This window comes from Crocodylus porosus, unplaced genomic scaffold (genome assembly GCF_001723895.1).
Source record: "Crocodylus porosus isolate Cpor-Errol unplaced genomic scaffold, CroPor_comp1, whole genome shotgun sequence".
Classification (NCBI taxonomy): Eukaryota; Metazoa; Chordata; order Crocodylia; family Crocodylidae; genus Crocodylus; species Crocodylus porosus.
Window position 1 is genome coordinate 642 of NW_017728930.1, and position 27,117 is coordinate 27,758.

General features: G+C 67.2%; 1 protein-coding gene across 1 annotated transcript in view; it reads right to left on the reverse strand.

Moving 5' to 3' along the window:
• Nucleotides 1-6: 6 nt before the first annotated feature.
• The window catches only part of PHLDB1 (pleckstrin homology like domain family B member 1), a 38,497-nt gene continuing 11,386 nt past the window's right edge, over nt 7-27,117 (reverse strand). The window contains exons 5-23 of the mRNA XM_019543112.1: nt 26,704-27,116; nt 23,009-23,269; nt 22,608-22,745; nt 22,058-22,195; nt 15,913-16,068; nt 15,664-15,774; nt 15,293-15,382; nt 10,858-11,019; nt 9,710-9,826; nt 9,344-9,446; nt 6,632-6,926; nt 5,031-5,121; nt 4,711-4,857; nt 4,205-4,424; nt 3,940-4,025; nt 3,261-3,290; nt 1,668-1,936; nt 1,084-1,141; nt 7-401 (exon numbers count right to left, since the gene is read on the reverse strand). Coding sequence (XP_019398657.1) covers nt 261-401; nt 1,084-1,141; nt 1,668-1,936; nt 3,261-3,290; nt 3,940-4,025; nt 4,205-4,424; nt 4,711-4,857; nt 5,031-5,121; nt 6,632-6,926; nt 9,344-9,446; nt 9,710-9,826; nt 10,858-11,019; nt 15,293-15,382; nt 15,664-15,774; nt 15,913-16,068; nt 22,058-22,195; nt 22,608-22,745; nt 23,009-23,269; nt 26,704-27,116 — 3,026 coding nt within the window. The 3' untranslated portion in view covers nt 7-260. The remainder of the gene's footprint in view (nt 402-1,083; nt 1,142-1,667; nt 1,937-3,260; nt 3,291-3,939; nt 4,026-4,204; nt 4,425-4,710; nt 4,858-5,030; nt 5,122-6,631; nt 6,927-9,343; nt 9,447-9,709; nt 9,827-10,857; nt 11,020-15,292; nt 15,383-15,663; nt 15,775-15,912; nt 16,069-22,057; nt 22,196-22,607; nt 22,746-23,008; nt 23,270-26,703; nt 27,117) is intronic.

Consider the following 27,117-nt stretch of genomic DNA (forward strand, 5'->3'; position numbering starts at 1 on the left):
TCTTTGGCAGCTCTCGCGTGGCATGGGGCAGCGCGCCGACAGGCTTGTTACAAAATAAAGTCTGGTCCGTATAAAAGCCCCCGGGCCGGGCCGGCGGGGCTGAGCACCTGTTGCTCCTCGGGGAGCAGTTGCAGCATGAAACGAAGGACTCCGGCGCGAAGTCCCCGGGCTCCAGCCCCGGGGCCGGCTCTGCCGTCGCGTCCCGCAGCTCCGGGGAAGGCAAATTGCGGCGGGGCGGGGCGGGGCGGGGCCAGGGCCCCTCAGTTCATGAACTGCGTGTAGCCCTCGGCCCCCGTCACGATGACGTCCATCCAGATCCTCATGGCCTCGGGCGACGGGGCCACCATGTAGTAGAGGCGGTCGTGGGTCTTGACGCAGAAGGTGAGCGCTGGGTTGGGACTCTAGAGCGGGACGAGACGGAGAGAGGGGGTGAGCACACGCCTGCAGGCAGGGGTCCCGCTGGGGGCTCACACCTGTCCCCGCCTGGTGCACGGGTTCAGACCACGTGCCTAGCCTGCGGGCCCCCCGGCTGGGCTGCTTGCAGGGCCGCAGCTCCCTCCGCGGGGTCACGAGCAACGAGCGGGGCAGGCAAGGCCTCCTGCTGGCCCCGGGGCAGCAGCCGAGCAGGAGGCGCAGATGCCAGGCGCCACGCTGCGCTGCTGCAGCAGCTGACCACGAAGCTGCCACGGCCTGGGAGCAAGCGCTGCTGCTGCTGGGGCAAGGAGCCCCCCTGCCTGTAGGCCCGTGCCTGGGGAAGGCCATGGGGGGTGGCGCGGTGCCAGTGCTGCAGTCAGACCCTGGGTGTGCTGGCTAGCGGGAGGCTGCACTGCTGGGAGCAGGGTCTGGCTGAAGAGCAAGACTGCTACTGGGCCTACATCACGCCTGTGTGACAAGGGCAGCCCTTGCCCGCCCGTCCATGTGAGCTGCGCTGGGGGATAAGTGACTGTGCTTGGCAGACGTGCCCGCAGCTCTGCCCAGGGAGGCACCGGGCACACGGGAGGGTGGTGCCCACACCAGTCAGGCAGGCTCTGACCGCACAGCCCCTGCTGCCTGGTGCAAGCAGGGGTCTGGGCCCCCCCCCGCCTTGCACACGGCCTTGGCTTCCCCCTCTGGCTGCTGCGTTCCCTCTGTCCTGCAGGAGCTGCCTGGAGCAGAGGCAGGAGAGCCCTGACCAGGCCAGCACCACAGCCCTGTGACCCCATGGCCCTTCTGCCTTGGCTCCAGCCTCTGCCACTGCTTTCTGGGCAGACACTCAAGGCCACACCTGGGCAGAGCCCGGCTCCTCGCATCTAGGGCTGAGCTGGGAGAGGGATGGCAGCACCTTCCCTCTTAGCACCTCCATTCTGCTCAGCACCCCCCACCCCCCGAGACACGATCCTGAAGCCCAGGGACATGTTATCCCATCAACACTTTGCTCGGGGGAATGGCTGTGCTTGCTTGTCCCTACCCCTACTCCTGCCCCCCTCCTGCCAAGCTTTGGGTGCCAAAGGGAACCGTGCCATTTAGCCTGTCACTGCAACCTGCACAGCTGATCCCATCTCAGCTGACAGCAAAGCATCTGCTGCTCCACAGGCAGCTGCTCAACCCCAAAGCGTCCTGGGGATGCAGCGTGTCTGTGCCCAGTTAAAAGAAAGATGCCTTGATTGCCATGCTGTTACAGCCATGGCTATAGTGGTGGGGCCAGCATCCCAAAGAGTGCTCTGCTGCCTGTCCCCAGAAAGCCAAGTGCAAGGCAGCGGCAGAGCGGAGACCAGTACTCGGAGCGCACAGACCATGGGACGGAGCAAGGCTCAACCTTTCCTGTGCAAAACCAGCACACGCATGCCAGGGCAGCCAGGCCAAGGCACCTGGCACACCAGGAAAACAGGCAGGGACAGGCAAGCGCACGGAGACAAACCTCTCTTCGGAAGCGAGTGGGGAGGATATCTGCTAGTTGCTAGAAGAAAATGAAGATAGAGGCGATTAGGAGAGTGTCTCAGCCCCTGGTCCCACGCCACAGCCCAGAAGCAGCTGTTAGCTGAGCAGACGTGGTTAGAGGGGAGCACACTGCTAGAGGCAGCTGCCCAGTGCACGATCCCATCACGGGACTCTTCTTTCGACGGGCTCGAGTTGCTGGCTCTGAGGCCCCTGGAGCAGCGCACAGGCCAGTGGGCTGGTAGGTAGGTGCCAGCGTCCTCACATGGCGACACGATGCTGAAGCCAGCTCTACGCGCAGGCCCCAGTACTGCACCGTGGGCAGAGTGAGCTGCCATTAACAGTCCAAGTGCCCAGATGGTCACCCCCGCTTTTGTGCCCAGATGCTGCACCCTGAAACAGCGGCCCTAATGAGAAGTGCAAATCCGGGGTCTGGCAGAACCGCAGCTCCATGCAGCACAGCAGGGACCTGGCCCTGGGATGATGGGGACACTGGAGCAGGGGCAGCTGGCCAGATGCATCTCTCCTGGAGGTTGTACTCTGGGCCTGACAACAGCGGCAGCTTGCACAACCACAGCAATGCTGCCAGGAGGCTTTGCACGCCCCACGTGCTGTCCCCAGGACACAGGGTCCCCCACAAGCTGTCTGCCTGTCTTGTGCTGCCGCCGGCAGCTCCACGCTGCAGCTTGGGGTGCAGCAGCTGGGCACACCATGGGCTCTGCCTGCTCAGCTTCACGCAGGCCTCCTTGCAGCGCCATGCGTGGATGGCTCCTCCTCACAGCACCTTTGCAGCCCTTCCGTTTGGCCGGAGAAAGAACCACTTGGTACTCGGACCTGGCGCACGGACGCAGCTGCGACCCTGGCTCAGCTGTGCGGTGGCACGGGGTAGCACTCAGGCCCAGGCCTGCTGCGCTTGGCAGGCTGAGGCCAGAGGGACATGGCTGTCCAGCTCCAGATGATGGGGATGGAAATGCTGGGAGCACCTGACAGGGGCTTGCTCTCTGGGACAGCCCTGTGGCCTGCAGCCGGAACGGGAGCTCGGCCGGGCACCTTGTGCCTTCAGAGTCCTGGGTTAGCTGAGGCCAGCAGCAATGGCTAGGAGCTGCTGGAGCCCACAACCCAGCTCGCTTGTGCAGCCCCTTTGCGTCCTGCCTCTGCCTCATGCTCCATCCCCAGGGGCAAGACGGGGCAGGGGGTCAGTCCTGACCAGGCCCGCTGTGGGAGCTGGAGGGCCCTGCTGTTAGCACCATCACAGCATGGGTTAGAGAGTATCCGGCAGCCAAGGGTTAACGGGCGCAGGGCGAGAGCCTTGTTAGTGCCAGTGTGGCCCGCGGGTGGATACGTACATTTGCTAGGCTGAGGTTGAAAAGTCCTTTCTGGTTAGGGGAGGAGAGAAAGGAGAAAGAAAGAGACAGAGCTGGGGAGTCTGGCGCAGTCGTGCCGCCCAACCCGCCCCTCTTCCCCAACGGCCCCAGGTTGCCCTGGGCACTGTGCCACAGGACCCAAGCATCCTGGGCCAGGTCAGCGAGGTCCCATGTGGTGCTCCATCGCCCTGCCCTTGTCCTCAGGCTGGGCCGGGCCCCCACAACGCATCAGCATCCGACAGCCCGTTTGCCCAGTAACATGCCAGCTCGTGTGCCCTTTGGCACCAAGGGGGCAGGGTCCTCCCAGGACCAGCAAAGAGTCCCCTCAGGCGCACGCAGCACAAGGCAGGAGGTCAGTGACAGGAGCAACCGGCAAGCTCCAGGCAGCGCGGCGGTCGCTGCCGGCACCTGGGTCGGGGGAGCAGGGGCCGGGCTCCCGCACGTGGTTCTGCCCGGCTCACGCCCCAGGCCCCGCACTCCGCAGAGGGCTCCACGGCCCCGCGCTGCCCTGCCCTGCTGCACCCGGCTCGGCTGCAATGCCACGAGGCTTCATCCCCAGCTCTACGCCGTGGTCTTGCTGCGTCTGCCTCAGTGCCCTGCAGGACAGCACCATGCAACCTGCCTCAGCCCAGCCCACGCCCAGGGCAGGACCCAGCCTCACCTTAGCAGCGCTGCGGAGATGGTCGTAATAAACCTCCTCTATGGCTTGGAAATAGATCACTCCCTTGAGCTTTGTCTCGTGTTTGTCTGCACAGGAGAGAAGGGAGGGGCCCGGTCAGCGCTCGGCTTCACAGGCCACAGGAGAGGGAGCGCCCCACTGGGCCTGCGCATCCCCACGCGGGAGCCAGCGCCAGGGCTCGGGCTGCCGCATGCCCACGGGGCAGGGAGGGGCGGACTGAGGCGCGGGCGGTGGATGGGCCTCTTACCAACGTAGTAGGAAACTGTGCGCTTCATGCGGTCGAAGACGAACCAGCGCTTCTTCCAGGACTTGATCTTGCCGCCCATCTTAACCAGGTAGCCCTTGCACATCTTCTCGCTCAGGATGACATGGCAGCACGTGTCCACGCTGTGGCCTGAGGACTCGATGTGCAGCCTCAGGTCAAAGTCCTCCTTGCGAATGGGCAGGTACCTGGTGAGGGGCCGTGCCTGGGGGGAGCAGCACCGCCTGGTAAGGACCAGCTCCAGCCTTCGGGGATCACCCGTGTGGCAGGCGCTGCTCCGCTGGGCACCCAGAGCCAGGGACGCCTGGACCTGTCCCAAGCTCCCCCTCTCCCCGCACACGGCAGCCCAGACTTGCACCTCCACTTGGGCCCAGACTCCCCGGATCTTCCTGCGCTCAGCTTCACCTGAGACGGCAGCAGAGCAGGCCGGAGGACCGGGCCACGCGGCTGTGACTGCAAGCTGGGCCGGAGCCGTGCTGGGGCCTCCTCACCTGGGAAAAGTGCTTCTCCCGCATCTTGACCTCCTTCTCGACCAGCTTCTGCCGCTGGGCCGTTTCATCCTGCAGCCGCCGCTCCAGCTGCTCCCGCCGCCTCCGCTCGTCCTCCAGGGCCTGTCGCCGCAGCTCCATCTCCCGTTCCTGCAGAGACAGCCACAGGCTCAGCCCACGCTGCTCCCAGCGTGTGGGCAAGGGCAAGGGCAGGGGCCTGCCCCATGGCGTGTGACCACACTGTGCAGGTGGGGTGGGTGCATGGAGCACACCCTCCCTGCCAAGGCACGGGGCTCCACTGCCCCGGCGCTGGCCCCACTCACCCGTGACTCCATGAGGCGGGACTTCTCCACGTGGGCCTCCTTCAGCATCTTCTCCATCTCCTCGATCTTCCCCACATCCACACCGCTGGCACTGCAAGGCAAAGCTGGTGCCATCGTTCCGGCTAGGAGCCCAGCAGCTCCAGAGGGATGGGAACCACTCCAACAGCCAGCAGCGTCCTGGGCACAGGCTGAGCAGCCAGGACAGGTGAGCCCATGCCCAGGGCTCAGAGCCAGGGGAGCAAGTCTGCATGCGTCCTCCCTGACCTGGGCTCCCCAGGACAAGCAGACAGCCGCTTCTGCTGTGAGCGAACAGCCCCAGCTGCATTCAGAGACTAGGACCCCAAACCTGCCTGCCCCCCTGCATGTCCTTCTGGGATTGAAGGCATCCCAGAGAGCTGACAGCGTGCAGGGAGTGCCCAGGCCTCCGGCACCCTCCTGCGCGTCCTGGTCTCATTGCCAATGGATGGAGGACAGGACCCTGCCCTATGTGCCGTCACCCCAAGGCAGCGCAGGCGCTGGGGGAGAGTCCATCCAGGGAAATTCCCTTCGTTCAAGCAGAGCCAGGACCTGCTGCAGGCTGGGCCATGCTGCAGCACCAGCACTGGGCACATTCTCTGGCACCCTCGGTTTGCAGCCACAGAATCACTGGCGACGCACCCCTGGTCTGGGGCGTTCCCAGGCCTGCCCCACGCTGCCCTCCCATGCAGACGCCGGGACATTTCAGAGTCCATCAGCCCAGGGTCACTGCCAGCACTGCTGGGGGTGACTGCCATCAAGACTCCCAGGCATCGTGCCAGCCAGGGCCACCACCACCAGCACCTGGAGGCCTGCAGCTCTGCTTGCATGCCCAACCGGGCCCAGAAGCTGGGCAGACACAAGCACCAGCACCCTCCCAGAGCAGGCGTAGGCGGACAGTGTTGCCCATGTATAGCGTCCCTTGCTGCACTGGGGGATCCCACCCTACTAGGCTCCTTCTCATGTTCCCAAGGCCCTGAGTTTCGACCAAGGCCTCTTCCCAATATCTCCTGCCTTGGTAGCTGCAAGACTTGCCCCTCCCAGACCCAACACTCATGTCCTTTCCGAGGACAGCAGCAGCTTGGGCAGTTCCTGCTCCCAGAGGTGCTGGGCTGGGCCAGGCTCTGCAGTCCTGCCAGCCCCTGCACAGCAGCCCAGACAACCCTGAGCAGCAGCACGTGTAGAGCAGAGCGTGGTGGTGCACGTGGGATGGAGGATGGGAGCGGCTGGGATGAGGTGTCAAAGATGCTCAGAGATGGCTGCCCCCGCCTGACTGGCACGGCACCTCGTAAGCAACAGCCGGAGCCAGCGGCAGGCAGCAAGCTGGGCGGGTGAGCTGCCTGGGACGGGAGCAGGGCCTGGGCTGGCACAGCCTGCCAACGCCTTGGTCTGCAGGGGCTGGGGGGGAGTGGGACCTCCGCAGCTCCCTCGGCGCAGCTGTGCGGACACTGCTCCAGGGCCAGCTGCAGCGCGACAGGCCGAGGGAGTCGTGGGCTCGCCTAGTGCCACGCGGCTGCCCCTGGCCACACGGACCCTCTCCTGCACAGGGCTGCCACGTGGGGCATGGTGGGGCAGGCCCGGGTTACCTGGACATGTTATCGGGCGAGCAGGCTGAGTTGTTGCCGGTGGAGACACTGGTTTCCAGGCTGTCCGAGCTCTCCAGACTGAGCGTGTCGTAGGCATGGTCGGGGTCCTCAGCCCGGGGCCCGAGGCCGTGCGGGGGGTGGTGATGGAGGATGGAGTGATGCATGAGCGGAGGGTAGGAGGGTGGGGGGAAGTGGGGCGGCCCGTGCAGGGCTTCCCACTGGGACTGCGCCTCAGCTGCCGCTTTCTGCTTCAGCTCCGCCAGGCGCCGCTTCTGCTCCTCTATCACCTGCTGACCTGCAGCTCCAGGGAACAAGAACAGAGGGCAGGTCACCGGGAGGGCAGCACCTGGAGCGCCGCGGCACGGCGCGGCACGGGGGGCTGCAGGCATCTGCGACTCCATGTTCAGTCGTGCAGGGCAGGGTCAGGAGCGTGGGGAGCGCATGGCCGGGCAGCACCTCCCGCCTGGGTGAGTCCTGTGGCAGCACCGCCCAGCAGGGCACGTCCGGCCTCCATCCTGGCGCCATCCTCCACCCTGCCGATCTGTGCAGGTGTGTGCACCTGAGCGACGGCTGCCAGCCACAGTGCCTGTCCCTGACCTAGCCCGGGATGGAGTCTGTCTGTCCATGCACCCGGCAAGGCGGCTGCAGTGGCATGCGCCACTCCCCGCCAGGGCCTGACCCCCTCCTGCAGCCCTGCCTGGGAGATGCCCCCTCCCCTGGCCTGGCCGGAGCGCTGCAGTTAGTGGAGTGAGTGCGATGGAGGCGGATGAGATGGGAGCTGCGGTTATGACCGGGTACGGAAGCAAGGCAAGTCCCCTGCCGCGTGTTGGGGACGCACATCATGGCCTGGTCCCAGCTTGTGCTCCCAGCCTGGGCCAGGCGGGTCTAAGTGATGGTGCTGGGCACTGGCAGAGCGCACTGCCTCCGTGCCACTGGAGCCCAGCTCTTCCCAGCAGAGAGCCTGTCGTTCAGGGAACCCTCCACCCCAGATGCACACGCAGCCACAGCGCCCTTCCAGGACCACAGCTTGCAGCAGCCACCCCGGGGCAGCTCTGCCTGCAGAGACGTGAGGAGTGGGGACAGCAGGGAGGTGCATGCGTCAGTCTGGCGGGTGCAGGGCTGGGCAAAGCAGTCACAGCGGGAGCAGCCTAATGCCGGGTTTGCCAGCCCCATGCTCCTTGTGGTCCGAGTTAGCAGGGGCCCCGTGGGCCTGGGAGATGGTAGGCTGCCAGGAGGCACAGGGACAAAGCCAAGGTCCTACAAGGGCTCCAGCACATGCTGGGGCAGGAGAGGGGACAGGCCTGAGCAAGGCAGGGGCATAGGATGCAGGGCCTTTGGGCCCGCCTCTAGCATGGGGAAGCTGGGGCTACAGGAGCAAGGCTGCTGGCCTGAAAAGCACCAGCCCCAAATGCGCAGGGGCCAGCTAAGGCATCCCTCCAGCCCCGGCACGCAGCACAGGGCAGCTCGGCACAGGGACAGCACACTAGCAGGCACACTCGCACACATGGACTCAGCCAGGCCCAGGCTGGCTGTGCCCCCTTGGCAGAGGGTATCAGGTGCCTTCAAGGAACAGCCAGCCATGCCACTGCCCGGGCGCATCTGGGAGGCCCAGCCTTTCCAGGTGTCTACCTGAGACATCGTCTGGCTGCAAGGGCTCCACGGGGAGCGAGCCGGCTGGAGACGCACCGCGCCGTCAGGTGGAGAGAAGGGAGAAGCGAGAGACTGTGAGAGAGGCACTGCCCACTGACGGGGTCGGGAGACAAGCAGAGCAGGGGCTAGTAGTGCTGCCCCGGGACCTGGCCACACAGCCCTTCCACCAGCTCAGAAGGGCCCCTGTGCACGCCGCGCCGCGCCGCGCTCCGCCGCAATGGTCGGGCAGACTGGCAACTGCAGCCCTGCTGTGCAGCAGGGAGCCTGGGCTTGGGGGCCTGGGCAGAGCCATGGCCTCTCCTGCCGAGTGTGGGGCTGACAGTGCCCAGTGCAGCTGAACTGCAGCATCAGTGGGAAACCCCTCCTGCCACATGCCCAGCCTTGGCCATGGCCCCAGTCCTATCCCCGGCCCTCCTAGGATCCCCCACCTGGGTCAGCTACTCCGGGGGCACCTGGCCTGTTTGCAGGCCTGCCCTGGGCCTCCCCTTTGCTCCTCAGCCCCGCTGGCAGGGGCCAGGTGGGGTTCAGAGCATGCCGGACGCAGGCCCGGGCCCCAGCAGGGCTTGGTTACGCAGGGCAGAGCTGAGCGCATCCCAGGGCCACCGACACCCAGCCCCGAGGCCAGCTGGGGGCAGGAAGGGCTACAGCCCCGCAGGGATCACTGAATCGTGTGCATCTCCTCCCCCAGCCCCAGAGCGGTGCCAAGGAGCATGCAGTGCTCAGGCTCAGGGGGCTGCAGCGCTTGGCCCACCTGGACCCCCCTGGCCCTGCTCCCACTGCACCAGCTATCCGAGCACACAGGGAGCAGGGGCCAAGCTCGTGCCCGTTTGGAGGGTGGAGCAGTGACCAGCCCTGGTGAGGGTCTGTCTGCACTCCACTCAAGGGTGGGGGCTGCCCACTGTGGCAGAGGCAAGGGGATGGCGTGCCCGAGGCTTGCAGGAGGGACAAGCCATAGGCCAGTTGGGCCGAGCGCTGGGGAGGCAGGCTCCAGCCCCAGCCCGGCCGTGGTGTCGCTCGACTGCTCCCTGGGCAGGGTGCCCAGGCTTGGGCGCAGGCACTCACCCTTCTGCTGCAGCGCCCGCTGGCGCTTGGCCTCGATGTCCTGCAGCATGGCTGCCAGGTTGCGGGGCAGGCTGCCCGTGCTGTTCTGTGGGTGCAGGGGGCCCTGGGGGCAAGAGGCAGGATGAGGATGCCCTGCCTGACCCACCCCAGGCCTCTGGCTTGCCCTGCCCACGAGGCCTTGACCACGGTCTGGGGCAGAGCAGACCCACTGGCAGAGGTTGCCAGAGGGGGACAGGGCCTCAGGTCCCACCGGCTGCCCGAATCCCAGGGCAGCTCCCAGAGCAACGGGCCAGACCACGCGCTGTGAGGAGGGCAAGATGGAGCCAGTGCTCCCCGTGTCCCCCACACGCCAGCCCCAGCCAGTACCTTTGGCGAGGAGCTGCGTCCCAGCGTGGCCACGCTGAGCTGGGACGATGACGGGGCCCCACCCCTGGCACACTGGAGCGAGCTGCTGCTGTCGCTGTCCAGCTTGGCACGATAGACCTGGGCAGGAAACACTGACTCAGGTGGGTACGGGAGGACAGGGCTCAGGCCCTGGCACCTGCTCACCAGCGAGGGACCCCCCAGCCTCCCTGTGACGGCAGTTCATGGCCTGGGAGCCTCCCCCGTCCCGGGGAGAATGCCAGGGCCGCGGCGGACTGTCGGGCACCAGGTTGAACAGGAGCTGGCCGAGGGGACAGGCCTGGAGCCAGCGCTGTGCCCAGAGGTGCGCAGGGCGCGCGGCAGCCCCAGCGGCAGGAGCACAGGCATGGGCACGGCAGCCTTCCCCTCCTGCCTTGCAGTGCCTCGTGAGGCCTGGCCCATCCAAGTGGACCAGCTGCAGACCCAGTCCCCACGGCTGAGCATGGGCACAGCAGCCTTTGCATTTAGCTGCCTCACACTCCCCTCCATAACGGGGCCTTTATCCCTGGCAAGTGGCCTGGAGCTGCCGTGGTCCGAGCCAAGGGGTCCGCACCACTGCAGGGGAGGAGCTGGTCAATACCCTGGCCGAGCCCCTGGAGCGCGATGGAGTGCCGAGGCGCCCAGCGAGCAGGTGGAGAGTCACGGAGCGGGTCACTCCTGCACCAGCCACAACTACCAGCTCCCGCCAGTGCACGTGCGAGCCAGCCCCAACTCCAGGCGCACGCACAGGTTGCAGCCGTGGCTGAGGGCACTTGCTCCGCAGCAGGGCGTGCCCAGATGCCAGGCCTGGTGCTGGAGTCACACGTAGCTCCAGGCTCAGACGAGACGAGCCCGGGGCTCCACTGGCAAGACCCAGCTTTCCAAGGCACCCAGCAGATGCCAGAGGAGTCTGCAGCATGGCATGGGGAAGCCTCGCCCCTGGAGCTGGCACAGCTGAGCCAGGCAGGGCCGGACACCAAGAAATCCAAGCCACGACCCCAGCTGGAGCGTTCCTGGTCCAAGAGCCGACCACAAATGTCCTTAGGGCTTGGCCCCTGGGGCCATCTCCTTCCCGTCCCACCACCTCTGCAGAGACTTGGGCCTGGCCCTGGCCTTGTCCCACAGGGAGTTACCTGGAGCGGCTTTCGAGAGGAGTGAGCTTTAGCAGGAAGAGGAGGAGGGGAGGAGGGAGGAGAGGCAGGGGAGGGGGCCTCCATGCCGGCCATGACCTCCTCATACCACCTCTCTAAGTCGAGGGCTGGGAGCTGCCCCAGGCTCCCTGCAAGCTTCTCCATCTGAAGAGAGAGGGGGCAGGAGACAGAAGACAGGACAGAGGGTGGAACAGCAGGGGCAGAGACACAGACAGAGAGAATGAAAACCAGCAGAGCCCTGCCCTGGCCCGGCCCCGAGCCGTCCCACTGCACAGGAACCGTGGTCTGGCACCAGTCCCTGGCCTGGCGCTTCACCCTGCCCGGACAGCCCCAGGCGCCAGGCCCCACGGCCATCACACCGGAGCTGGAGCAGGCACGTGCTCAGGAAGCAGCAGCTGCGATGCTCCATGCTCAGCCCAAACCGCCCCATTCAGGTCTCGCCAACTGACAGGGCTGGGCCCAGGGCCCGCGGCTCCGTCTGACGGGCAGGAATGGTGCAACGCTAACATTGCAAGGCTGCAGCAAAGCCAGCGAGCAGCACGGCAGAGCCGGCGGGGCAGGCTGGCCCGGGTGCTGTCCGCAGCTGGAAGCGTCACAACTTAACGGGCTCAAAGCAGGGGTCCGAGATCCACCCTTGGCACCATCGGAGCGTCCTCTCGGCTGCCAGGAGCCCCAACCCCGCCAGCAGCTGCTGTTCCCCACAGAGAGCGCAGAGTGGAGGAAGGAGGAGGGGGCACAGACACAAACCTCTGCAGAGACGGAGGAGGAGCAGAGAGGCAGCGCAGGAGGAGGAAGGCAGCCGGCGGGTGAAGCAGCTCGAGGGGTGCAGCTGGCAGGGTGGCAGCCCGGGGTGGGAGCAGGAGGGGCCAGCACTGGCTTGGCCCTGGCGCTGCCCAGGATCCCTGAGAGCTGCTCAATGGTCACGTACTGGGCAGAGAGGAGAAGCAGATAAACGCCGAGCCTGGGGCAACGGGAGCCCGGCCGGCAAGGACAGCGGCCATCCTGGGGGCATTTCACTTCCTCGCGGAGGTCAGGGAGGCCACGTAACTGGCTAGCATCCCTTGCCCACCCGCCGCCAGGCAGTGCAGACCCACAGGTACACAGCTGTGTGGCCTGGGCCTGCCCTGGTTGGTTATTTATATGGGACTTGGGGGACCCCTTACTGCTTCCAAGCGGGGTGGAGAGAGGCCAGGACAGATGTGGTCGGCACTTCACGTGGCTCTGAGGAGCCACCTGTGTGCTCTGCAGCCCTGGCACGGGGCTCCCTGCCTGACAGCATCCCACCCGTCCCCACTGCGCTCGGGCTGCTCCCACGTGCCTTGCCCCAGGATGCAGCCCCCAGCCCACCCGAAGGACTGCAGCCCCCAGAAGCAAGCGACTGAGACATTAACTTATTCCACATCAGCTCCTCTGTCCCCAGGCCCCAAGGCTGTTGCCCGAGAGACCACAGGCCCGTTGCAGAGGAGAGCAGAGGAGATGAAACTGCTCCAGCCGCCGTCAGTGCAAGGGAGAGTCTTCCCTGAGCCCAGACCAATGTGCAGCCAGGGGAGCGCCGGGAAGGGGAGCGCCAGGCATTGCCTTCCCTGGACCGGTCAGGCTCACCCTAGCAGGGAAGCGACCCCGGGAGCTGCTCAGCCAGAGCAAGCCAGGGCTGGGGGTGCGCAAGCACGAGAGCATGCTCGGAGCAGGTACCTCGGTGGCCATGGGAGGTACCGCAAGCAAGAGCGCACGGCACGCAGCAGCAGGGGCAGCAGCAGGAGCTTTAGCATCCAAGCCAGGGCCGTACACGGTGCTGCAGAACCTGAAAACGTCAGACAGCCTCATGTACTCCTGGAGAGCCGCAGCAGAGAAGGAGGAGCAAAGTTAGACACAGGCCAGCCAACACCAACAGCCCTGCACGCCACCAGCCCCTTGCCTCAGGTGTCCCATGAGCCTAGCTGGACACCCTGGCACATTCCCCTCCCGGGCCTCTGGCCGGGGAAATTCCCAGCCTGCCACCCCACATGCAGCCAAAGAGCTCTACGCTGTGGACTCGGACCACAGCAGGGCAGGGCACGGCCTGGGCACTGGACCAAGCGTCTCTGTTGGCCATGCTGCTGTCTGCCCGGCCGCGTCTCAGCTGCAGCCCCTGGCAGGGCACAGTCCAAATACCCATGGGCGGGGGCACCCCGCCTGCACCACCGTGGCACATTTGGCCTTTGTGCTGCTATCCCTGCTGGCCGGGGCTGACAAGCCCCCGAGTCAGACCACCTCCCCAAGTCCAGCCTCCAGGGCCAGCTGCTCCTGCAGCACCCAGGCCTGTGCCAACGGCCCCAGGGCTGCCCTCCCTTGCTGGCTGCAATGCACAAGCCCAAGGCACTTTGAGACCAGGTGTCCACCGCTCCTCTGGCATCTGAACACAGCTCAGCTAGTACCAGGCTGGCTGCCCAGCAGCACATTCAGTGGCTATGCAGGGAAGAGGGAACCCCAGACAGCGCATGGCCACCTGTACACACCAAACCCGATGCTGACCCCAGGAGCACCGAACACCTGCCGTGGGGAGGCAGCAGCAGCAGGGAGCTCTGGGGAGCCTGGCCACAGAGCCTCTCCTGCAGCCAGCTCTCCCGACCCAAACCCTGGGGGCACCAGCATGCTGACCCCAGGAGTGTCTGGCTCCCTGCTGACATGTGGGCTGGCTGCAGCATTAGGCATCTGCTGCCCAGTGTCACGAGGGGAGAGGTTTGCCAAAGAACCAGGCTGGCACTGGCAGAAGCCTGCCACAGAGCACTGCAGCCGTGCTGGCCAGCCTGTGCAGACACAGTGCCATGCAGTGCCCCCGTCACCACCCTTATGAGATTTTCAGAGAAGCAGAAGTGGACAGGAGGCTGGCAGGGAGCATGCAGGGCCCAAGGCACTTGCAGGGGACCGCCCTGCGGGACGTACAGCCAGCTCTGTGCAGCGGGCTTGCAGCAGGGAACAGGGCAAAGGACAGCTGCAAAGGAGAGGAGAGGAAGGCGCAGCTGGGCAGGTCGGGGAGCAGCTGCAGCCAGAAGCCACTGGGCCCGTCTGTGTTGCAGCCCAGGAGCTCTGAGGGTGATGGGCAATTACTGGCTTGTTAGAGTAGAAATGCCCCTGGAGGGGACCACATCTGTGCCTGGCTGCAGGGCCTGGGAACCCGAGGCAGCACGAGCCCATGGAGGGGAAAGGGTGGCCTGCCAGGCCCTGGACAAGCGGGAGCCGGCAGCAGCCTGGCACTGCTGCGTGCAGGCAGCGGGGCCGTGAGCGAGCAAGCAAGCACATGCAATTAGTCCCGTTACCTCTTGCACCGTGGGGCAGGAGCAGGCAGAGGAAACAGCGGCTGGGGAAGCAGCGGCTCCGGGCAGAGGGGGCTGGGGCTTAGCTTCCTCCAGCAGGTCACAGTGCTCCGAGATATGAAGCATGCCCTGCTGGAGGGTAAAGGTCGTGAGGGCAAAGTGGACACACACATCGCAAGACCCAAACAGCCCCACGAGCCCCCTTCCCTTCCAAGGTGCTCCAGAGACCAAGTGGCGATGCAGCCCAGTGGAAGGCGCCAGTAGCCGGCCAGGGCACCCAGCACACAGCCTGCTGTGATGGGGACCCCGGGGAAAAGCGGATGCTGGAGCCCACTGCAGTCACGAGTGCCCGCTGGCTGGTCACTCCTCGACCCAGGGGGCCCAACTGTCCACAGCAAGGAGCCGAAGGGCCCAAGTTCCCTGAAGCACAGAGCCAGCTCCTCCACGCGGGCCGGGCGGGTCCGGCAAGACGCAGCCCCACTGGTGCCTCTGGACGTGTGACCTGCCAGGACCCCGGCACCCGCCAGACAGGCCTGCTGCCCCCCCGGCCCAGGAGCAAGGGCTCCCAGCAAGTGGCTCTGGCCCAGATGGGCGCCTGGCATTCAAGCTGAGCAAACCTGGCAGCCACGCGTGGTCTGCTGGCTCAAATCTGCCCTGTGCACACCCACAAGCTCCCTGAGCCCAGGGGCGCTGGCTGCATGCTCACAGCGCTGCCTGCCCACAGACCCCACCACGCACGCAGCTCGCCACCAGGCTGCAGCGCCACTCCCCAACTCCTCCACGAGGCTCCAGCCCCAGCGTCAGGCAGGAATCAGCCCCGCATGCCCCATGGGCAAGGTGGGAGCAGGGCCCAGCTCCAGCTCAGGGCAGACCCACAGGCCAGAGGACAGCGCTGACCAGGGGCTGAACTTGGTTCCAGGTGCTCACAGCTCCCCCACCTCGCCCACGCGTGGAGCAAGATCCCTGCTGGGAAGGGGTGTGCTGCCCCTGCCATGTCCCAGCACAGCATGCCCCAGCCTCAGTGCCCGCGGTCACACTGGGCTGAGCCCAGCGCGTGGCTCTCAGTGGCATGAGGTGGCCAGTCCCGAGAGGAGCTCCCCCAGCCCCCGCAACCCTGCAGTTACCTCCTTGAGCGCGGATGAGGTCCGGGGGAAGCTCCTGCCATCAGTGACGAGGTGGTAGCGACGCTCGAGGGAGACGAGCTTCTCCTTCTCCTGGACACACCAGCCGGGAAGGGACAGGGACAGGTGTCAGCGCTCGCCACAGCGCCTGTCCCCAAGCCCAGGCAGCCTTGCCCCCTGCCCACAGCCCGTCCTGTCAGCGCCCTGCCCTCAGCTCCCCACCTCCCCCCCGCAGCCAGCAGCTGCCGGCAGCCCCAGGCACAGGGCCTGGCCCAGGCACATGCAGGGCTGGCGGTGGGCAGCGCTGGTGACAGACCCGCCAGCTTGGGCTGGTGGACGGCACTGGGCAGGCCTGGCCCCAGCCCAGGCGTTACCTTGTGCAGCAGCTGCAGCACGGTGCTCTTCTCAGCGGCCAGGCGCTCCGACTCCTGCGCGGCCTGCAGCCGGATCTGGTTGGCCTGGCTCTCCAGGGCGGCCACGCGCTCCTGCGGGAGATGGAGCCGGTGAGCGGGCAGCGGGTGCCAGCGCGGCGCAGCCGCGCGGGCCAGGGAGCTCCGCGGGGCAGGGGCACGGAGCCTGCCACCCCGCGGGTAGACACAGGCCAAGGGCCGTTCCTCGCACACCTTTCTCCTGGCCACGCTGCGGTGACACTCGGCCCTGCTCTGCAGCAGCTGCAGGCTCACGGTCTCGCGCTCCTCCTCCAGGCGACTCTCCTTCTCCAGCTGCTGGAACTCCAGGTCCTCGAACGCCTTGGTCTGCGTCTCCAGGGCCTCCGCCTCCTTCAAACACAGCGGCAGCGGCTCAGCCCAGCACCCGCCTCCCGGCTAGGGACGCCACCACGGGGCAGGCGGGCAAGTCCAGGGTACCAGCGCCCAGCTGTGCAGCAGGAGGGAGGCAGGCTCCGGGGCCCCCAACACCTGGGTAGCTGAGCACATCAGCTGCTTCCCTGCCCCGCCAAGGCCCACGAGGCTGGGGCACTGCCAGGCAGAGGGGCGAGGGCTGCCCTGCCCTTTGGCCTGGGCAGGATGTCACCGTCCCCTGCTCCATCCTCTGCCTAGCCCCTGCCATGGCACAGGGCACTGCCTGGGTCTTGCTAATGCCGCAGGCACACGGAGGGCCTGGGGATGTGGGGAGCCTGGCCCTGTCCAGTCCAGGGAGCACCAGCAGAGTCGCACGGGCAGCGCGGCGCGGGGAATCCCGGCAAGGGGGCTGGGCACAGCCAGGGGGGCCTGGGGGGAAAAGGCCTGAGCGGAGGGCAAAGCGCAGCCCCTGGGGTGGGGGGGCTTGGCGGGGCTGGGGTGGCACCAAGGTGGCAGGCCTGGGCAGCCAGAGGAGCGCATGGTCCAAGACCGCCGGGATTGGGGGAGTGCGTGCTGGTCAGCCACGGGATCCACCCCAGCCGATCCCCTGAGGGCAGCGAACCCCCGAGGACCCATCAAGTCAGACGCTATTAACCACCCTCAAAGCCTCCAGCAACCCCCAGCCCAAGCTCGCTCCACCCCTGCCCAGCACCTGGCGGCAGCCGAATCAGAGCCCCGGCCCTGGGCGCAGCGTGCCCTGCTGGGAGGGGCTGGAGGCTGAGCTGGGCTGGGCACCAAGCCCTCAGCGTGCAGAGCCTGGGCCACGGCGCTCAGTCCACTCCCCGCTGGAGCCTGGCAGGGCCGGCGGCCACCCAGGGTGACGTGTGGGGGCTGTACAAGTGCAGCCGTCGTCTTGCAGTGCTCAGCTCGTGCCGAGACAACCTGTCGCAGGCCCGTGGAGGCACAATGCTCCGGGGCCAGGGCTGAGCCTGGCTTGAAACCTCTGCCTTGCCCTCCATCACATGCAACAGCACCTCCGGGGCAGGCTGGGCTGCACACAGGGCCACATGTTCCACGCCAGCAGCAGGGCTGCCCCGTCCGCCTGGGCAGCCACGTGTTTCTGCTGAAGCCCCGGGGCTGCTCTGGCCGCTGGCCAGGCCTGCAGCACCCGTGCACGATGCGCGGGCCCCCACACCGGGCAGACTAGGTCAGGCTGCCCTGGCCGACCGAGGTGAGCAGGGCACGAAAAGGCTGTGCCTCCAGTGCTGCAGGTAAGGTCCTGCCAGCCAAAGGGAAGCAGCGCAGTGCAGGATCTGGGCTCTGCAGCTGGATTAATGGCAGGGCCATTGCAGGCCCCCAGGCCAGGGCGCTCCATCCCCACGCAGACCTTCAGCGCCCGCCCTGCTGGATGCTCCCTTGCTGGGCTGCCATGCCCACGCCACGCACTTTGTGGCTGGGAATGCCAATCCCACTGAGACACAGGCCAACAGCGGGGCCTGCACCACGGGAAGGTCCAACCACATGCAGGGAGGGTGGCCGGATCTTGCCTGGAACGTCCCAGCAACTGGGAAACGCGCTGCACCGACAGCGATGTCACACGGACTGGACAACCGACACGGCCACAGGGCCGTAGGACGGGACGCAGAGGCATGCACAAACGCTCGTGCCCGCCGCTGGCCTGGCCTCCCATGGCTGAGCTATGCTGTGTCCAGGACAGATGCCCCCGGGCAGCTGCCCCACCCAGAACAGCTGACACCCAGGCTTGGGCCCCCTTGGCAGGGCTGTCCCTTTAGCCAGCCCAGCGGCCCGTGAGCAGGTCAGCTCCTCTGGCCCCTGAGCTGGGACCACAGCAGCTCCCTGATGCGGCCTGCCTGGCTCTGTGGCAGGGAGCGGGCCGGGGCAGAGGCCCCACTCCAGAGCGGCTCCTGCGGGGGCTGAGCTCCAGGGGGACAGCCCTGCCCTGGCATCGCTGCCGACTGTGCTCAACGGCAGACCTGGAGCTGGCGCCGAAGCAGGGCGAGCAGCTGTCTGCTGCCCTGAGGGGCGAGTGGCGCGCTTCCCACTGGGGGTTTGAAGTCGGGCCTGCGCGCCCAGGCCCCCCTGCCAGGCACCGAGCGCAGTGGGCGCGCTGGGCTCCTCACTCTTAGCCCCCGGAGAACGAAGGGGGCCGGGGGAGGCTACAGCCCTGCACAGAGAGGCGGGGAGGGCCACGACGCCTGCAGGCAGCAGAAGCCTTGCTCGCTCTGCCCAGCCGCCGCTGTGCCAGCCAGACCGTGCCGAGCTTACCAGTACCGCGCACCTGGACGCCAGCCTCCTCCAGCCTGCGGTGCGGCCAGGCGGCGGGGGCTGGAGCTGGAGACGCGAGCCTGGCGCTGGGGGAAGTGGGCCGTGGTCCCGAGGGGCGGGGTTAAACACTGACCCTTCTCATCTGGTCCTGTAACTGCTCCCGCATTGATTCAGGGCAGTTATCAAGCTGGCTCTTCGACTCATTGTAAAGTGCCTGGAGTTTCTCTAGCTCCTTCCTTTCAGCATCAACCTTTGCCCTCTCCTGAATCGGGGAAAACAACAAACAAAACACAAAAGAGAGAAAACACTTCTCAAATCCGCGCCATGCAGAAGCAGAGAATTAGACAGCGCTCAGGCAGGGGAGGCACAGAGGGCATCGTCCGGAAGACAAGAAAGCAGAAGCACGGACCCAGGGCTAGAGGGTTAACGTGGTGATTGCTCCGGGCTGGACCTCGGTCTGCGTCTCAGGACAGAGGCGGAGCAGCGAGCGCCACAGCCCAGTGGAGACGGACAGGAGCCGGCTCTAGGCACAGCCTAGCCTGGGGCCGGCGCAGCCACCAGCAGCGGCACGCAGCAGCGCCAGGCATCCTCGCCAGGCGCGGGGACAAGCGTAACAGCCCCAGCGAGGCACCCAGTGTTGCACTGCCAGGTCATCAGCCGCCCGAAGACGGGGGCAGGACGGGCAGGTCAGGGCTGCACGCCCCTCTGTGCAAAGGGGCGACGGGGGCTCTGACTGCGGAGACCGAGATCCAGCCCTGCTGCAGTTAATGCTGGGCCCTGGGTCGCGCTGCAGCGAGTTAGTGACACAGCAGACCAAGGGGCACCGGCTGTTCTCCACTCCGCACGCAGGCAAGCTCTGCCGCTGCCCTCTGTCCTGCAGAGCGACACGACGCGACACTGTGCTCAAAGGCTGGGCCTGCCAGGCTCCCGCCACCACCAACAGCGCTGGAACGCAGCGCCTGCGCCACGTGCCTGCCCCCTCCCCTGGTCCCTAAATGTCTTGCACTCTCACAGCCCCCGGAGGAGAGGGACTGTTACACCCATGTCACAGGCGGGGAAACTGAGGCAGAGAAGGGAAATGACTGACCAATCTCCTGCAGGGAGTCAGCAGAACCAGGCCACAGGGCCCTGCTCACCAGAGCTGACCCCACGACGGCCCTCCCGTCCCACACATGCTGCCCCACGTCCAGTACGACTGTGGGGTCCCTAAGCAGTGCCCAGAGTCTGGTCACAGCACAGGTTGGGGCCCGCAGGCTCGGACACAGCCGCTGGAGAAGCACGGCTCTGCGGGGACTTTGCTACCTAACGTTTTGCTCCGAGGAAGGGAGCAGGGACCTGGATTTCAAGCAGACGTCCCTGGATGCCCTCCTCTGGGTTCCTGCACTCCAAGTGACACCGTGCATGCACACGTACACACATGCACACAGACACGCATGCACACCCCCATGCACGCCCCCTGCGTGCACACACACACACACACCACACCATACGCAGGCACGCACATGCCTATTCATAGCACAGAATTTTCCACGCCAGCCCAGCTAGTCGCATCCACTGAGCTCAGTTGCTTCTCAGTGACAAAGGAATTCCTGGGCACTGATGCATGGCCCGTCCCTGCAGCCCCCCCCCCGCCTGCCTCCCTTCAGCAGCCCCCAGGCACCAGCCCCAATGGCAGAGGGCTGGCGGCTGGCTTGGTGTACAATGAGGCACGGCACAGAGCAGGAGGGCAACATGCCCAGCTAACGCACCCTGCGCGTGTGGGGAGAGGGGCACGTTGCAGCCCGGCTCTGAGAGCACCCCCTCGCCCCCGGCTGCAGGCAGAGCTCTGGGGCACACGGCCCAGGGAACACGCCAAGTGGGGGCTCCCAGGCACAGGCACCTGGCAGCGAGCACCGGCACCGGCCAGAGGGGACTGGAAGACGCCTTCCCCGAGACCCTATGACCACAGCACATGGGCACTAGAGCAGTCCGGGGCAGCCAGGAGGTGGGGAGCAGCTGTGGGGCCGGGCAGGGGCCAAGGACGGGGCCTCCAGGCTGCGTTCCCAGGCCAGAGCCAGTGGGGTCGTGTCAGGGGATCAGCCCGCCCTGGGCCCCAGGCCCCTGCCCTCCATCCTGCGAGCAGCACAGCATGCTGCCAGAGGGCAGCCCAGCTCCGCACCGCTCGGGGAGGCCCAAAAGCAGCCCCAGCCCAACACCCTCTTCCAGCAGCACCGGGGCTCAACTTCAGCCAAGAAGCCTCAAATCAGGAGCACGATGCGTGCCAGAGCAAGTCTCCCCTGCCTCGCACACCTGCAGCAGTACACCACTCACACGCATGCACGCACACGCATGTCACATCGGTACGGACCCAGAGCACGAGGGGCGCTGTGCCTGGTCCCCTCCGGCCTGGTCAGAAGACAAGTGTTAGGGAGACAAGGGGGCCCGTGAAGAGCCGGGCTAATGGTTAGGCGCGACCCAGGCAGGCAGGCAGGGTTAGAGGCAGAGCTCAGCGGCAGAGGGCCAGAGCAGGCCGGTTAGAGCGGCAAGAGATGGAGGCAGCGCGGCCGTGGGAGCGTGGTCTCTGGGCTCCATGCCCGGGCAGCCAGCGGCTGCAAACAAGGGCTCACGGAAGGGCTAGAAGAATTTAAACAGAAGAAACGAATCCCCGCAGGAGAGCCAGGGTGGCAGCGAGGAATCCCCACAGGAGCCGGGCAAAGGTTCTCGGGAGCTGGGCGAGGAACAAGCGTGGCCCTGATCCTCACTCCAGCAGTATGGCAGGCGGTCATCCCCCTGCCCTGCTTCCCCCCTGTGGGGGCGGCGAGGGGCTTCTTGGGGCCGAAGCCGACGGGGAGCGGGGCAGTGCCGGGGCAGGACGGGAAGCTGCCAGGGCTCCACAGAGAGCACGGCCTCCGGGTCGGTCGGTTGGTCAGGTGCGCTTGCATTGCAGCGGGGCACAGCCCTTCCTCAGAGGACAGGTGGGAAGGGGACCACCTGCAAGCCCCAGGCCCCAGCCCCTTTCCTGCCTCCCGGAACCGGTCTCCGCCGAGCCGGGAATCCACAGCCCCACGGCGCGTTTCCGGTCAAAGCCAGGTGACGCTTTGAACAGACTGACCCAGTGCCCCAGCCAGAGAAACACCACAGCTGTCACCACCACGTGCGGAGCTGCAGGCTCCACGGGGCAGACAGAGAACGGCGAGCTCACGACACCTCCTACACCAAGACCACACACAGGAAGGGGGGGGGGTGCAGGCCCGGGACCCGGCTGCAGCCCTGGGGACGGCTCTGCCAGCAGAGCGGCTACCAAAGTGTGCCCCAAGCACTGAAAAGAGCTGCACTCCCGTAGCAGCACCAAGGATGGACAGAGCTCCTCAGCCAGCAGAAGGAAGGGAAGACGCCAAGAAGGGAGGGGCCGGCTCCTGCCCCCGCAGACCTGGCAGCTCCCGAGACTCTGCCCATGGCAGCAGCACATGGGAGAGGCTCACAGCCAGGACAGCACCCCAGAGCCAGGGGCTCGGCCCTGGGGGACGGGTCCAGGGCACGCCAGTCGGAGACCCCGCGCCACTGTCCTCCGGGGTCAGCGCAGGCCAAGAGAGCAGCCTCCGCAGCGGGGGTGGGCGAACAGGGTTGTCCAGCCGACAGGACTGAGCAAACGCGCTGCAGCCGTCGCTTCCAGGCGAGAGGAGGCTCCGGCTGCGGGGTTTACCTTGTCGCGCTCCTTCTGGACGGCAGCGTCCAGGCCGGACAGCTTCTCCTGAAGCTGCTGAGCCATCTTCTGCTCCTGCTGCAGCTGCATCAACTCTGCCTCGCGCTCCCCCTGCACCAGAGCCCGCTCCATCTCCGCCTGTGCAGACAGACCCGGTCAGAGAAGTCCGGCAGCCTCTGGCCAGGTACCCGCCACGGCCATGGGGCCTGGAGCCCAGCGAGCCTCTGCTAACAGACAGGGCATGGAAGGACCGGGACTGTGGACCACAGCTCAGATTCTGCGTGCTCAGGACCCGTGCACCCCTCCTGGCCTGGGCCAGGCCACACCAGGCTGCAGGGCAGGTCTGACCCGTGGGCTGCACCCAGAGGATCACACCAGGGGAGGGTCTGGTCTGGTGCCTCCTACTCAACCTGTGGAGGGGCTGGGGGGGCCATGCTGGACCCTCAAGAGCAAGCTCCACAGGACCTGGGGGCAGGCCAATGCCCTGGAGCCCCCGGCCGGGAGCAGGGCCCCTGTGCCCCTCCACGCACAGCGGGCCGCAGCCCCTCACCTCGCGGGACGACTCCTGCAGCTGCTGCTCCAGCTCCTTTACACAGCACTTGAGTTCATCCACTCGAGCCAGCACCTGTGCCCGCTCCTCCTCCAGCAGAGCTGCCTCCTTGGCCCTGCCCCCCGTGGACTCCTCGTGCTGCCGGCACAGATGGGCCAGCACTCAGCCGAGCTGCGCGAGGGACCTCGCAGGTTCCTGTGGCCCCTGCCACCCTTGCCACAATGCCAGGACAAAGGCAGCGGGCGCTGCAAGGACCCTGCCCCCGGCCCCCCACGCAGCGCTCACCTGGCGCACCCTGCCTTTGCCCCTGTTGTTGGCCTGGCAGCTCTGCCCGAGGCCCCCGGGTCCCAGGGCCCTCGCCTCACGGTGGGTGCTCTCCCTGCCATGGGACGACCCCTCACCTCATGGTGGGTGCTCTCCGTGCTGCTGCACTCCTCCTTGAGATTCTCCTCGTCCGACTTCTCCAGGTTCTCCATCATCTGCCGGTGCATGAGGGGCTCCCCATGCTCCTCCAAGGAGCGCCCAAGGCCCAGGACAGCCAAGCCGGCTGAGCCCTTGGAGGGCCGCCTGCCCGTCAGCGTGCCATCGCCCACGTCTGCGGCCCCATCAGTGCGGGTGTACTCTGCACACAGGTTCAGGATGGTCTCCAGGCGCTGGCGCTCCTGCAGGGCGAGGGGGCATCAATCAGCAGGCTGCTCAGAGTCAGGGGGGCCTCGCCGACCCTCCAACACCACCCACCCCTGCAGGTGCAGGCACTGCTGCCTGGGACCCCCGCCCTTGCCCTCAGCTCGGGGACACCACAGCCCACGCTGCAGCAATGCTCCAGTGGGATGAAACGTTGTCACACCAGGCTGCGAGGACACCTTCCCCGCCCCGGCACGCTCCGAGAGGCACCGAGTCCCAGGGCGCCCACCCTGGGGACTAGCTCCACGTCTGGGTCTGGCTGGCATGGGGCTGCCCTCTGCTGAGCCCCGCTCCGGGACCATCATGGGAGCCCCGGGGCACCCCGGCACAGGGCCCAGCAGACAGGGGGATTATACGTGGAACGGGGCGAGCGCCCCAAGAGCCAACCCCACGAGGCTCCCCATTCCCTGCAGAGCAGTGGGGCAGGCACTCACAAACGCGGCAGGTCCATAAATCCCTGACTCTGCTCCGGGGCCTGACAGACGGGGGCAAGCACCAGGGCGGGGTCCGGACACCTGCTCAGCCCCAGCCGCAGCTCATCCGGCCCCGTCCTGCACCACCTGGCCCTGCCTGTCACTGCTGGGATGCCGGCCAGGTCTGCACGCCTCAGCCCTGGCCTGGGCGCGACATGGCACGGTGCAGCGGCAGAAAGCTCTGCGAGGCGCAGCTGCTCGCCCTGGCTGTCGTGGGGATGGCACCACATGGCAGCCACGGACCAGAGCATGGAGACCTGGTCCCAGGAGCCCAGTCTGGCCCCAGGTGGAGCCGCAGCTCAGGCTGCTCAGCTGGGGAGTCTGAGGCCGCGGGACGGACGGGCTCATCCAGGACACCACACGGGGAGGGGACACCCGCAGTTAAACCCGAGCAGGCTGCGTGCGGACGCTCCCGACGCATGTCAGCTTCGACCCGTTCCACCTGGAGCCAAACGCAACCAGCCTTGGCGTGAAGCCTGACGCCCATCGCGGGGCACCCAGGCCATCACCTGGGCCTGAGCCCTGCCTGGCCCATGGGGCCCAGAGGGACTGACAAAGTCCTGTCCCCTCTGGCCCAGCCTCAAGGGAGCCCCTGCTGCTCCCTGCCCTGTGCCCCTACACTGCCCCGCTCCGGGCACCTGCGCTGCACCCCCTGCATGCCCCTTGTCCACACAGCAACCACAACAACCAAACCTCAGCAGTGCCAGGCTGGCTCCTCGGTCACCCCGAGGGGCTCAGTCCTGCAGTCGTGCCCCTGGGCACAGCAGGACACAGGTCCTGTTCATGCATCCATGCCCTGGGAGGTGGGAGGGTGCATGCACATGCACACACATACTTGCTGCACACCCCACAAGCTTGCTGAGCAAGGCAGGAGGCTCCTGGGCTGGCTCATCACGCAGGCGCGTGCCTACGTGACACAGCGCGCCGTGCACAGCCCGGCCGCACCCCGGCCAGATGTGCCTCAGAGCCATCTCTGTCTGCTGGCACCAGGCCAGGGCGCTCCCACGCTGCGGGAACGACTCTGCCCGTGGCGCCCGCAAGGACACTGGTCTGCACTGCAGGCAGGCCCAGGCGCTGGGGCAATGGCAGGACCGGGGGCTGCCCCGAGGGCCTGGCTCTAGCTGTCTGCCAGCCCCATGCAGCACTCACCCCACAAGCCCTGTCCCAGCAGCCCAGCCCCAGCCCCAGATGCTGCTTCCCCTCTCATCAGGTGCCAGGGGCTGGTCCCAGAAGCGCTTCTCCCCCTTTCAGGGGGCTGGGCATGGGAGTGACCCCCTGCCCGGCCGCGCCAGCGCTGCCCTGCGACCTGAGGCTGCGGGAGGAGTCAGGCGCTCCGCCAGACGCGGAGGCACAGGCACGCATCTCCCCAGCGTCCCCGGGGGGCCTGCTGGCCTGGGGAGCCGGGGTCCAGCCTGCTCAGGCACTGGCCGCACTGCACAGACGCTGCTGCCAACTCCCACACGGGTCAAGCGCCCAGATGAGGTCACCGAGGAGCCCAGCTGGCGGCACCTGGCCTGGGCAGCTCGGCGCGGGGGCGGGGATGGAGCGGCACGCGTGCCGGGGACGGCTCCAGGGCAGCGAGTGCCAGGCACAGCATCACCACGGCCATCGCCCTGCCCCCTGCCCGAGGCAGGCAGCACGGGGACGGCTTCGTCCTGCACCTGCTGCAGACACGGCCCCACGCCACGGGAACAGCCAAGGCCAGGCAGCCCCACGGGGGAGGCGGGGGCACTGGGGAGAACGGTGGGGGGAGGCCTACTCCTTCCTACCCCACCTGCCCCCTGCTTCTCCAGCGAGGTCGGGGTGCCCCGGCGGGCCCCAGCGCCACGTACTCACGGGGGGTCCCGCCCTCTTCCAGGGGGCCCACGCAGGGCTCGGCAGGCCCTGCCGCCCACCTGCGCTCAGCACCACCCGCGCAGGAGCGCGCCCGCGGGCACGTGACCCGGCAGCAGCCGGAGACAGACTAATTACAGAGCCCGCCGCGCGGGGCTGGAGCGCCCGGCACGCACAACCCCGGGGCTATTTCTGGACAGTGAATCAGGCCGTCTGAGAGCAAACTGAGTCAGTGCTGAGTAAACAGCCTCCTCCCCCACCGCCAGCCAAGCCGTGGCAGCGGCCCCCACCCACGGCCTTGCTCCTGCGGCGTGGGCCTGGGCTCTACCCACAGCCTGGGAAGGGGAGCGGGAGCCAGGATGCCCAGGCTCCCAGCCCGTGCCCTGCACTCAGGACGCAGTGCTGGGCAGGGACCCTGCACCCACCCCCACGCTGCAGCCTCCCAGGGATGTCTGCTTGGTGCCCGGCGCCCTGCCCGTGCCCCCCCGGCGGGACAGGCCGCACCCCTGCCAGGCAGCCGCTGCCCTGGGACAACTCTAAATATAGGGACTCTGCGCCTGCAAGGCCACCGGCAGCCCGGGGAAGCTCTGCACCACGCGCGCACTGCAATTACCAAGGCCAGGACACTAACCACCAGGGCCAGATGCTTGGCTCCCTGCCCCGCTGCCCCCACGCTCACATACCCCTGGCCTTGATCACGGCAGAGGCCTCGCAGAGAGGGCCCTGCCCCCCACTCCCAGCCACGCCGCCGAGTGCTCGGCCCCGGGAGCATCCGCACAAGCAGCACCCACCAGGGATGGTGGCAGCGGGTGGGTCGGAGCTGCCCACGCGGCCCTCGGCATGCACCCGCCGGCCTCAGCGCGAGCCGGGTGAGGCCACAGCAGCTGCCACTTATGGCACAGACCCCCACCCTCTCCAGGGGACACCAAGCCACCTGGCACGACCGTGCCTCTCCGGGCATGCCCCTGGCACATCTACAAGGCCTGCCTCGCGCCCCGGGCAGGCACAAGCCGTCCGAACCGACCACGCCGCCCCAGCCCGAGACCCTCACGCTCCTGCCAACCCTGCCCCCAGCCCCACCGCCAATGCCCCCGCGCCCCTCTCACCAAGCGCTCCATCTCCTGCTCGCGCAGCCGCTCCTCGCGCTGGCGCCGGTGGTACTCCAGCAGCTCGTCCTCATTGCCGCTGACCTCCGTGATGCTGTTCTTGCGCTCCCGCGCGCCCGCCGGCAGCCGCAGGTCCCCCGACAGCTTCCTCTGCACACGGGGGCTCTGGCGGGGCGACGGCACAGCCAGCGAGCCCAGGCTGTAGGCAGGAGTCAGGGTGCCACCAAAGCTGGGCCTGCGCTGGGCAGGCAGCTCCACCGGGACGGTGGGTGAGGGGCTCCGGGCTCGCACGCTCCTCCCTGCTGCCGCGGACGAGGCGAAGGAGGCGTCCTCGTGTCTCTCCAGGGGCCTGGCCGCCCTGCGCCGGCCCCGCGGGCTCTCGAGGACCTCCCTGCCCAGCCTGGCCTGCGGCAC